Source organism: Anolis carolinensis, chromosome 3 (assembly GCF_035594765.1).
Source record: "Anolis carolinensis isolate JA03-04 chromosome 3, rAnoCar3.1.pri, whole genome shotgun sequence".
Classification (NCBI taxonomy): Eukaryota; Metazoa; Chordata; class Lepidosauria; order Squamata; family Dactyloidae; genus Anolis; species Anolis carolinensis.
Genome location: NC_085843.1, coordinates 19,203,207 through 19,214,721, shown reverse-complemented (window position 1 = coordinate 19,214,721; position 11,515 = coordinate 19,203,207). Strand labels below are relative to the sequence as shown.

Here is an 11,515-nt window from a genome sequence, read left to right as displayed (position 1 = left end):
CTGTCAGCTTTTGATCCAATACATAAACAAATTGTATATGTTAACTGTACTTCTACTTTTCTTGTGCTGTTGTTTGTAGGTTTAACGCCTTGATCACTCAACGAAACAGCAACACTCCCTCGGTCGAGTGTAGCTGTAGAAATTAGACCTGCCATTTCCATGTAAGTTTTCACACAATCTTCTCATATACAGTAGAGTCTCACTTATCCAACATAAACGGGCCAGCAGAACATTGGATAAGCAAATATGTTGGATAATAAGGAGAGATTAAGAAAAAGCCTATTGAACATCAAAATAAGTTATGATTTTACAAGTTATGCACCAAAACATCATGTTATACAACAAATTTGACAGAAAAAGTAGTTCATTACACATTAATGCTATGTAGTAATTACTGTATTTACAAATTTAGCACCAAAATATCACAATGCATTGAAAACATTGACTACAAAAATGCGTTGGATAATCCAGAACTTTGGATAAGTGAGACTCTACTATGTCTCACCCATTTTAGACTTGGTAAAATCAGGTAGGTACAAATTTCATTGTCAAATCTTTTGTTTTTAATACTGCATCCATCGCTGGTGTGAACAACATGGCAAAAAAGGAGAGAGATCAGCCTTTTTGTTTTGTAACCCGCCTCAAGGAGAGGCGGGTAAGAAATAAAATTATTATTATGAGATTCAACTCCATTATCCTTTTCCACCGGATGCTAAGAAAGCTGTCCAGGTTGTGAACCGATGCCTAGCCATTGTGAGAATCTGGATGAGGGCGAACAAATTGAAGTTGAATCCAGACAAGACATAGGTCCTCCTGATCAGCCGCAAGGCCGAAAAGGGTATAGGGTTACAGGCGTCCCCTGGGTAACATTCTTGCAGAAGGCCAATTCTGTCACACCAGAAGTGACTTGCAGTTTCTCAAGTTGCTCCTGACACAAAAAAGTGCCACAGTAGACATAAACATCTAAAATTATTATTATTATTATTAACTTCATTTCTATCCCGCTCTTCTCCCCCCGCAGGGGACTCAGGGCGGCGTACAACATACATTTAGGCAAAAATTCAATGCCTCATTATACAAAGCAAATAAAGCATAACATAAAATCAATAGAAACAATCAACATATAAATACAATTTAAAACCATTAACATTAAGACATTAAAACATAAAAACAGCATCTAGATGCACCCTACTAGCCCCTCCCTGTAATGATCTTAAGGTCTTCTTTCACTCTCTATAAAATTACATTAGACATTAAAATCATAAAAATGAATTTATTATTTATTTGTTTGTTTGTTTACTTCATTTATACACCGCCTTTCTCACCCCATGGGGGACTCAAGGCAGCTTACAACTATGGCAAAATTTAGTGTCATATAAAACATAATAATAAAACACATTTCATCAATTAAAACAGTTATGCAATTAAAAACATGTATAGCAAACAACTTAAGAACATAAAACTTGCAAACTTCCATTCGTCCATAATCCTTGCTCATAATCCTTAATTCAGATTATGCCAAAATCCATAATAATTTATTCTTCAAACATATAAATACATTTAAATAAGCTGTTAAAAAACAGCTCATAGTCCCAAAAATCGTTGTCTGAAGCCATTACAGTTATAGTTCTGTGGCTGCATATTGCATTGTAGCTACTCCACAAACGCTTGGTTCCATAGCCAAGTTTAAACTTACTTTCTAAAAGCAGGAGGGAAGAAGCTGATCTAATATAGCTGGGAAGGTAGTTCCACAGCTGAGGGGCCACCACTGAGATGGCCCTGTCCCTTGACAAAATATGTCAACTGCAAAAGGCCAACTTACTGGGATCTGCACGCATCATCTGAAAATACATCACACAGTCCTAAACACTTGGGAAGGGTTCGATTTGTGATTTTGTAATTCAAAATCCAGCATATATATCTCTTTTGCTGTGTCATACTATGCCTTTGTGTTAATAATAATAATAATAATACATAAGTTGTAAACCTACATCATAGAGCTGCCACTTTCTGGAAAGTCAAAGAAATGGAAATGAGTCACATATCCCTTTTTGAACTTAGCAAGGCTTTCTTCCAAAGAAGCATGCGTAGGATAGAGCTGTACAAGACAGAATAATCTATTTCTGTACTGTGTAAAATTGGACCTCCGCAATCAGGAATGGATAGCTTTGATTGTGTTATCAAGATACTGTGGATGGGGTTGCTAATATCGCCATCTTGTGGCTCTTCTGTGATGTGCAGCAATGCAGAATCTCAGTGTTCTGTAATTTTGGATTCAATAAATTACTTCAAATTAGTTCTTCCTAATGTTTAGGTGGAATCTCCTTTCCTGTAATTTGGATTTAGAGCAATGGGTTCAGATTACAGGAAAGGAGATTCCACCTGAACAATAGGAAGAACTTCCTAACTGTAAGAGCTGTTCAGCAGTGGAACTCTCTGCCTCGCAGTGTAGTGGAGACTCTTCCTTTGGAGTCATTTAACCAGACTGAATAGCCATCTGTCGGGGGTGCTTTGATTGTGCTTTTCCTGCATGGCAGGGGGTTGGACTGGATGACCTATGTGGTCTCTTCCAACTGTATTATTCTGTGATTTTATCAAATGAGCAGGACTGTACATTAGCAAAGTTCTATAAATTCAGTCTATGACTTTGCAAAATAACTTATTACAGTAAGAAGCGATAATATGCAGTCACAGTATTATTTCTCATACTTTTTGTTTTAGGGATGAAGACGAAAAAGACACATTTAAAATTTTAGTTGCTACCGATATTCATCTTGGGTATTTGGAGAAGGATGCTGCCCGTGGAAATGATACATTTGTAACTTTCGATGAAATCTTGAAACTTGCTCAAGACCATGAGGCAAGTCGGCTTTAATCACTTAATAAAGTTACAATTGAAAGCAAGGATATTTCATAGAAATAAGAAGTTTAGTCTCTTGAAAACACTCCAGAAATGTTTACTCTGTTGAAAACATCTCTTGTTCCTTTCATTGACTACACTTTCCTGTTTGAAATACCCTTTACTAAGCACATTATGGTCGTATGGGGAATTTTAAACTGATTTTAATTTTATTGTTTATAATATGGATGATGCTATAGAGCATTCTTGGAACTTTTATCATTTATTTTATCTTTGGTTTTGTGTTATGATGTATATCTTAAAATGATGTGAGCCACCTTGAGTCCACCTGGAAAAAGGTGGCATAGAGATCTCCTAAATAAATAAATACACTATGTAACACAATTTTTGTTCCTGGGTTATAAATGTCATTCCCTAGTTGGTTCTATCATAAAAACTTGGGAAAAGTTTATTAAACTGCAAAAACTTGGTTTTTGCAAGACATCATGCAGCACATGTTTCTATAGTTTTTCAATTAATGTGTCATAGAGTTTTTCAATTAATGTGTCATAGAGTCTCAACAAATTCTGCATAGTTTGTGGCAGTCACAAAAACTACCGTATTTTTCGCTTTATAGGACGCACCTGATGATAAGACGCAGATCGCCAGGAAGGGAGAATGGGGCGATCTGTGCCGTCCGCGCGTGCGAACGGCACAGATCGCCCCATTCTCCCTTCCTGGACGCAGATCGCCAGGAAGGGAGAATGGGGCGATCTGTGCCGTCCGCACGCGCGAACGGCACAGATCGCCCCATTCTCCCTTCCTGGACGCAGATTGCGTTTATAAGACGCACTGACTTTCCCCCTCTATTTTGGAGGGGAAAAAAGTGCGTCTTATAAAGCGAAAAATACGGTAAGTTTCTGGAGTATAACAACTGTTTCCAAAAACTTCACAGGAAATAACACTTTCAAACTAGGAACAGATTTTTTTCCCCAAATTGTGTTATATAGTGTTATATGCAACATTGTATTTGACCTCTATGATAGTCTGTGGTCATATCCATCCTGGAAGGCTTCTCCTTTTGTTGAGAACTGGGTTTGTAATAAAGTATTGTTTGTATTGCCATACAATTTAACTGGTTTGGGAAGTGCACAAAATGTTTATGGTTCATAACTACAGATGATGGCTTTATTTTTAAGAGGTTTTTTTTTCTAAAACTGAATAGTTACTCATTTGATAGAAGTTATGTTTTTTAGCAGCATTGCTCAGAGACAACAAAAGCCACGTTTGTGGCTTATTGCCTGTATTTTCCTTGACGTGCCAGAGCAATAAAGCCACAAGAAGTATGACTTAGTACTGACTTGTTGAAGAAGAAAGTTTCCTATTCACACAAAATGATGAACAAGCAATGTACAGATGGTACTCAGTGTGTTAGCCACTCTGACATCCGTGAAGAGGCAAACATGAACAATATACAAAAAGTACCAACATTCTAATTAGTTCACAGTAAAATAGTGTTTTAAAAAGAATGGCAGTGAATTCCCAGTTAAACTTCCCTTCCTTTTGTATTTTTTGTACTTTGGAGGTCTTCATTAAATAACCTTTGTAAGGATTTGTGTAATAGTGAGAAGCTAATTTTTTAGACCTGGGATTTTGTTTTTATTAACCTATTTTAGGTCTTAAAAGCCTTTCGGAGCAATTTATATGTCTAGGACTGAATATGAGCAGACATGTTAAGGAGGGGTTTTTTTTTCATTGCTATAGGTGGACTTTATCTTGTTAGGAGGAGACCTCTTTCATGAAAACAAACCTTCTCGGAAAACTTTATACACTTGTTTAGAATTGATGAGGAAATACTGTATGGGTGATCGTCCTGTCCAGTTTGAAATTCTGAGTGACCAATCAGTCAACTTTGGATTCAGTAAGTAAGTAGATTTCCTTGGATAATAACAGTCACTTGAAAAGTTTCTAATTCAAGTTGAATGCAGAGAATGGAGTGTGGAAAAGGGATCTCTGTGTTCTGTGGAGACTGTGAAAAAGATGTTTTTTCCTATTTTGCATTACTTGTGGAATACATTCAGAGCTTGAATGGTGTTGACATCCACTTAATTCTAGCACATTATAGAAACATGGCTCTTTATTAAAGGCTAATTTGTTCTGACAAAATCTGCAAATGCATTGTTTTTGAAATGATTTTATTAAATTGTCTTGCTTTAACTTGTCACATTGCTGAATAAATGTTTATGTTTGTTACGTCTGCATTCTTAGCTTACTTTAAATTGGCTAAATTGATCTTATTGTCCATCACCATGATGGACAATAAGATACCAACTAGGGCGTCAGTACAGGCAGTCCCCCAAGTTACAAACATTTTGTGGGTTTGTTCTTTAGTTGAATTTGTATGCAAGTCAGAACAGGTACATTTTTAAGTGTAGCTCCAGCCAAATATATGTTTTTTAAAAGCTTTGGATAGCATAGGGAAGGGTTAACACTCCTATGTGCTGTCTGTGCCCCTGTTTAGAAGATTTCACCTCACTTTCTGTCCCTGCGAAAATGAAAATTTGAAAAATCTGGCTTGCGAAAACAAGAATTGGTGATAAAGCTTCACTTGAGACCTCCTTTTCCCATAATAATTCTTACAGGAATGAATTTCTCTTTCTAGGAGTAGATTTCTCTCACTTCCTGTTGTCTCAGTTCCATTCTTAACTATGAGTCTTTTGTAAGTTGGATGTGTATAACTCAGAACTGCCTGTATTTTAATTAAAGAAATAAAATTCCTATTGCAATCAGTAATGCTTTTAGTGATTTTGGATTCTGAACATCTTATTTCTGACTATCTGGAACTCCTCAGATAGTTATGCACTAGTTTTAAAATTGGTAAGGTGGAGCCACTATTTTTTGTGAGGCAGGGAGGAGGAGGAGTCCTCCATGGTCATTTTGCTCCAGAGTTCTTCCTTGATGTTACTACCATCTGAAAAAAGAAGCTTCCTTGCATTTGTAAAAGTGACAGATTCAGCCAAGATTCTTGTTAGATAGTGGGAGTGATTTTTAGATAGTAGAAGTGAATTCCTTCTGCAGCTTCTGACAACACCTCCCACACATTGGCAAGGGTCCTATCATCATTTGGAGTAGATTTTAAAGGGAAGAAGAAATCAAGGTGGAGGGAATAACATCTCTTTCCTCCATAGAGAGCACTGGTTATGTGGTTTAGGTTCCACCAATGGAAACATTGAATGTAACTGTTTTTTCAGAATAATACAACAAAATTGTATTCATTTGTACAGGACCTATGTAGTGAGCAGTGATATTTTTGTTCATAAGGATGTTGACATTTGCTCTTCTGTTCAGGTTTCCATGGGTAAACTACCAAGATGGAAATCTCAACATCTCCACTCCAGTCTTTAGCATTCATGGAAACCACGATGATCCCACAGGGGTAAGAATGTTAAGACAGATAAGCAATGAGTAGGCTGTAGGAATTACTAGAAATACTGGTAAACCTGGTTAGCAGTAAAAATTACATCCCAGCAAGTGTATACCTAAATGCCGAAATGAGATTCAGCATGCACTCTCAGCATTAATATTTAAATACATTACAATCAGGAAAGATTTTGTGGCTTCCAACATTGGATTCAGGTTCTTTTTAATGATTTATTATTGTGAAGAAGGCTCATGCTTATTAAGAGATGGAAAATAAATGTATGGCTGAATAATGCAGTTTGTTTGTTAAGACAGGGTAAGCATATTTTCTTAAATGTAAACATATAAGATTCTAAATTGAGTTTAGTTCATCTTCTTTAATAGTTTCACAAATGTACTATCACAAAAGATAATATATTGCAGTATATATTTACATATCTTTCTGTTACACATTTAAAGACCTGGAGAAGAAAATAATTTTTTCTGTTAGAAAATAGCTCTTTGTTTAGTTGAATGGAACCTGTTCTTATTTGTTGTAGGCAACATGACCTTATAAGATATATTTAGCTGGGCTTTTTATTTATTGTTTTGAATGTTCAGGAATCTGGTAAAGGCAGTGGGTGACTTAGGGAATATCTACACTGTAGAATGAATGACGTTGGAAAACTAAAATTCCCAGAATTCCATAGCATTGGGCTATGTGTCAAATTGCATTTAATTTGCAGTGTAGATCCACCCAAGGCCAGGCTATGAGAAATGAACATTGATTGTCATTACTCTTCTGTCTCTCTTACAGGCAGATGCTCTTTGTGCTTTGGACATTTTGAGCTGTGCAGGGCTTCTGAATCATTTTGGACGATCTCCATCTGTAGAGAAGATAGACATTAGTCCTGTTTTGCTTCAGAAAGGCAAATCAAAAATGGCTTTATATGGATTGGGTAGGTTTCTTGAAAAGACTTAATCATGGCATGATGTCTTAAGAGTAAACAGCCTTTCCCATGGAATATTCTCCAGATGTGTTGGACTACAATTTGCAATTTGTGGAAATGTGAAAGTTGTTCCCCAGCTAGAAGGCATGTAGTTGGAGATCGTTTTTCTTTTATTGTAAAGCACCATGTAGATTTGTTGACGCTATATACGTAAATGATTTGGGCTAATAATATGTTTCAGAAAGGCTAGACATTAATGTCACAGTACTATTAATACTATCAGTGCTAATAATAGTAATATTTAACTTCCTATTGTCAAGATTGCTACATGGAGGTCATATAGCCAACCAAATGAATGTTGGAGCTATAGATGCTTGCCTTTTTAACTTGCTTTGGTAATCTGGCAGTGGTAAATTGCCTTGCATCTATCTCACCAAGCTCAGTGCTCCTTCCTTCCCTGAAAGTCATAGCACTGTTATTTTTTTTATGTCTAGAGCATATAACACTGCTTTAAAGCTACCAGTTTCAACATTAGCAAATAATACAGCCTCTGTTGTGCCACTATTGTGTATCTTATGCATCCATGTTGTGGCAGTGATGATACTTAACTGACAAATATTTAAGTAACAAATTATAGGGGAGTTATACCAAACTGTATTGACTTGCTGGTAACCTTGCTGAAAAACTATGTCATTTTCAGCATTTTTATCATTAAAAACCTACTGTCAGTTCTTTAATTGCCTCTGTTCCAGGGTCTATTCCAGATGAGAGGTTGTACCGAATGTTTGTGAATAAGCAAGTCACCATGCTGAGGCCAAAGGAAGATGGAGATTCTTGGTTTAATCTGTTTGTACTTCATCAGAACAGGTACTGCTTCTATTAGTTAAGGCTAAATACTGTGTTGTTTAATATGTAAAGAGGCATACCATACCACAGTTTCCAAACTGCTTTTGAAGCATGCAACAAATTCAAGAGTCTCGTACTATGTATAGGGACATGTCAAGGCCCAGAGTGTTAAGATAAAATATTTTTGTGGGTCCCTCTTTTCTTTATTTTTCTAAATTACAGTGTGTGTCATCTGAATTTATTATGTGGCTGCACTCTTACAGATTATGCAGAAAACATTGAGTGATAAGAAATGATGAAGAACCAGGGGACTGAGGCAGCCGGGTACATGTGGCTGGTTCTCTGTTACTAAAATATCTTGCAGACACACCTGCTTTTGCTGTACTGAAGCCGCTCTCTTATAATGGCTAGCAAAGGTAACTGCAGGTGATTAGCTCAGTGAGATCAAGTGACCTGAGATCCAAAGGAAGACTGCTTTGCTGTAAATGACTTACTCCAGGATTAATTCCTCCATCTGAGCAGAATGTTGCTCCACTGAGTCATATAGGCACACATTATTTCCATGATCCAGTTGACTTGAAATGAGTACCCATGACCAAATCTCCTACCTCTTGCTGTCTGCTCACTTTGGAATCTGATACAAACACAGTGTCTTTCCTGACACAAACACAGTGTCAAGCTTGTGGACCTTTTTTGAATTTTAATTAGTTCACTTCAAAACTTGATCCCCAGTAAGTCACCTGTCTATAAGGATTCTGAAATCAACAGTTTCAATATTTTCACAGATACAGAATTACATCTCATTTTCTGTGTAAAGTATCTGTTGAAGCTGAATTTGTCTTTTCAAACAATGAAGTGTTATATTTCCATTGACCCATTTTAAATGTTTGAAATTTGTTTGTGACAGTTATTTTTGACAAAGTGATACTGAAATTTACTATTGTGGGGGTATGAAGTTCTTTTTAATTAGAGTGCTTTAGCTTAATATGCAGAATTTCTCATATTGGATTGTTTGTTTCTATTGACACAGGAGCAAGCATGGAGCAACAAATTATATTCCAGAACAGTTTCTGGATGATTTTATCGACCTTGTGATCTGGGGTCATGAGCACGAATGCAAAATATCTCCAACACGAAATGAGCAACAGCTTTTCTATGTTTCTCAGCCAGGAAGTTCCGTAGTTACATCACTGTCACCAGGAGAAGCTGTCAAAAAGTATGTTGTTTTTAAAATATTTATATTTATCTTTAATACATTTGTTCTGATTTAATTGCATCATGTTATATCTGCTGTTAGATGCCTTGAATCAAGAAAAAGGCAGGATAACGTAAACAAATACATTCATTACTTTTACATACTGTTTTGTGTTATTTGTTCACTATTGTCTTGGGAGTAACTCACTTGTTTTCATTCCACCAACATGTTTACAAAATGATTTGCTTAATGTGTTCCAGGCATGTTGGCTTGCTGCGCATTAAAGGCAAAAAAATGAATCTGCAGAAGATCCCTCTACAGACAGTACGCCCATTTTACATTGAAGATATTATTCTTGCTGACCATCCAGACATCTTTAACCCTGACAATCCTAAAGTAACACAAGCAATACAAGCTTTCTGCATGGAGAAGGTATTTTTTTAAAGTGAATGTAATTTCTATTGCAGAATTTATGAGGACATCATGGCCCTAATTTAATGTTAAGGTTAACTTTATCTGATTTGGTTTCCTTCAAGCCTAAGTACAAATAAATTCTTCATTCTTTAGTCTACAATACAGTGGGGGGTAGAGTATTTAGTCAGATACCAATTGTACAAGTTCTCCCACATAAAAAGATGAGAGAGGCCTGTAATTGACATCACAGGTAGACCTCAACTATGAAAGACAACTTGAGAAAACACATCCAGAAAATCACATTGTCTGATTTTTCACAAATTTATTTGCAAATTATAAACACATAAAACATAAATTTATATAAACCACAATTACAATTCATTTAGTAGTTATTAAAATTATTTTGCGGCCAGTAACAGATTGGAGAAGTAGGCCAACAGAAACAAAATGAATTTCAGCAGGAATGAAGGTAAAGTACATCTAGTGAGGAAAAAACACACACAGATATTGCTTAATATTAATAAATATGAGGTCCCAGTAAGTAGCGGAGAAGTCATGTAGCTATTCTTAATGCTATGGCACAGTAGTGTTGATCTGTACAATTTAGACATACTATTCTAATAGTGTTCCTGCTGTAACAAGGCCATTCAGCATATTTTATATTAGTCTTTCAGTTTCCTTTATATGTGTAATATTGGCTTTAGATCAGAGATCTGTACTAAATATTTTCAGAAACAATAGCTTAAACATTTTTCACAATAAGAAATAATAATTGTATGCAATATTTTTGTATTAATCCATGTTTTTTTTTTGTCTTTTTTAAAAGGTTGAATCTATGCTGGACAATTCAGAAAGAGAACGTCTTGGAAATCCACGACAACCAGAGAAGCCTCTGATAAGATTGCGAGTAAGATGTCGCCAATACATTAATTCCTATTAAATAGCTTATTTAATCTATGCATCAAACATCTGGTTAGTGAGCTATGAGCCAAGATCTTGCATTGGGAGATATACAGTACCGATATCATATAGGGATGTTTCCTAAAGCTACCGCCTGCCTCATATCAGAGCAGCTGTCTAGAAAGAAAAATATATGTGATTATTGGTAGTGAAAATATGTCCTGATATGCCTGATGTTTGTATGAAATATTAAGAATAGAGTATCTTCTATAATATAATATACATGGTGGCTAAATACTGTATGTGGCTACCCAAGATAATTTTTTTGCCCCTCCTTGAATTGGAACAAATAAAGTTTTTGTTTATAAACTAAGAGTGCCCCCTCCAGCCCCTAATAGAGCCCCTTTTTCCATATCACTTAGGCTGTTTTAAGAGTTAGTGTGATTGGCTAGATGGACCTATGTAGTGCATTACTCTAGAGCAGGCATGGGTAACTTTGGCCCTCCAGGTGTTTTGGACTTCAATTCCTAACACTGGTAGGCTGTTAGGAATTGTGAGAGTTGAAGTCCAAAACACTTGGAAGGCCCATTCCTACTCTAGAGTTTTAATTTCTGCTCAGTCATAAAACCCACTGGGTGGTCTTCGGTAAGCCACATTCTTTGGACCTCAGAGGAAGGTAGTGGCAAACATCCTCCCAAAACACCCTCCCAAAAGAAATTAAAACAGCTCCCTCCCTTTCGTCTTTTTAAGAACTAATTAAAAACTTTCTTGTTTAGATAGGTCTTCAGTGAAAGAAATTAATCTGGAGTGACAAGAAACGCCATAATGTTATGGACTGGAACAAAGTGCAATATAACCTGACATGATGCCATGTGAATGTATATTATAGTTGTTTCAACTTATTGTTGATGTATTTGGATAGTTGTTTATATGATTTGAATATGTTGTAAGCCATTTTAGGTTCTGTGAGGC

The 11,515-nt window shown here is 36.1% G+C and overlaps 1 protein-coding gene across 4 annotated transcripts in view; it reads left to right on the top strand.

The window, feature by feature from the left end:
- The window catches only part of mre11 (MRE11 homolog, double strand break repair nuclease), a 35,063-nt gene that overhangs the window by 441 nt on the left and 23,107 nt on the right, over window positions 1-11,515 (top strand). For 2 of the 4 annotated variants that reach the window (XM_062974550.1, XM_062974551.1), the window contains exons 2-10: window positions 80-161; window positions 2,722-2,860; window positions 4,604-4,764; window positions 6,188-6,275; window positions 7,056-7,197; window positions 7,941-8,055; window positions 9,065-9,250; window positions 9,490-9,661; window positions 10,470-10,550. In XM_062974550.1, coding sequence (XP_062830620.1) covers window positions 160-161; window positions 2,722-2,860; window positions 4,604-4,764; window positions 6,188-6,275; window positions 7,056-7,197; window positions 7,941-8,055; window positions 9,065-9,250; window positions 9,490-9,661; window positions 10,470-10,550 — 1,086 coding nt within the window. In that variant the 5' untranslated portion in view covers window positions 80-159. The remainder of the gene's footprint in view (window positions 1-79; window positions 162-2,721; window positions 2,861-4,603; window positions 4,765-6,187; window positions 6,276-7,055; window positions 7,198-7,940; window positions 8,056-9,064; window positions 9,251-9,489; window positions 9,662-10,469; window positions 10,551-11,515) is intronic. The other 2 variants (XM_062974549.1, XM_062974552.1) reach the window with 1 other exon arrangement.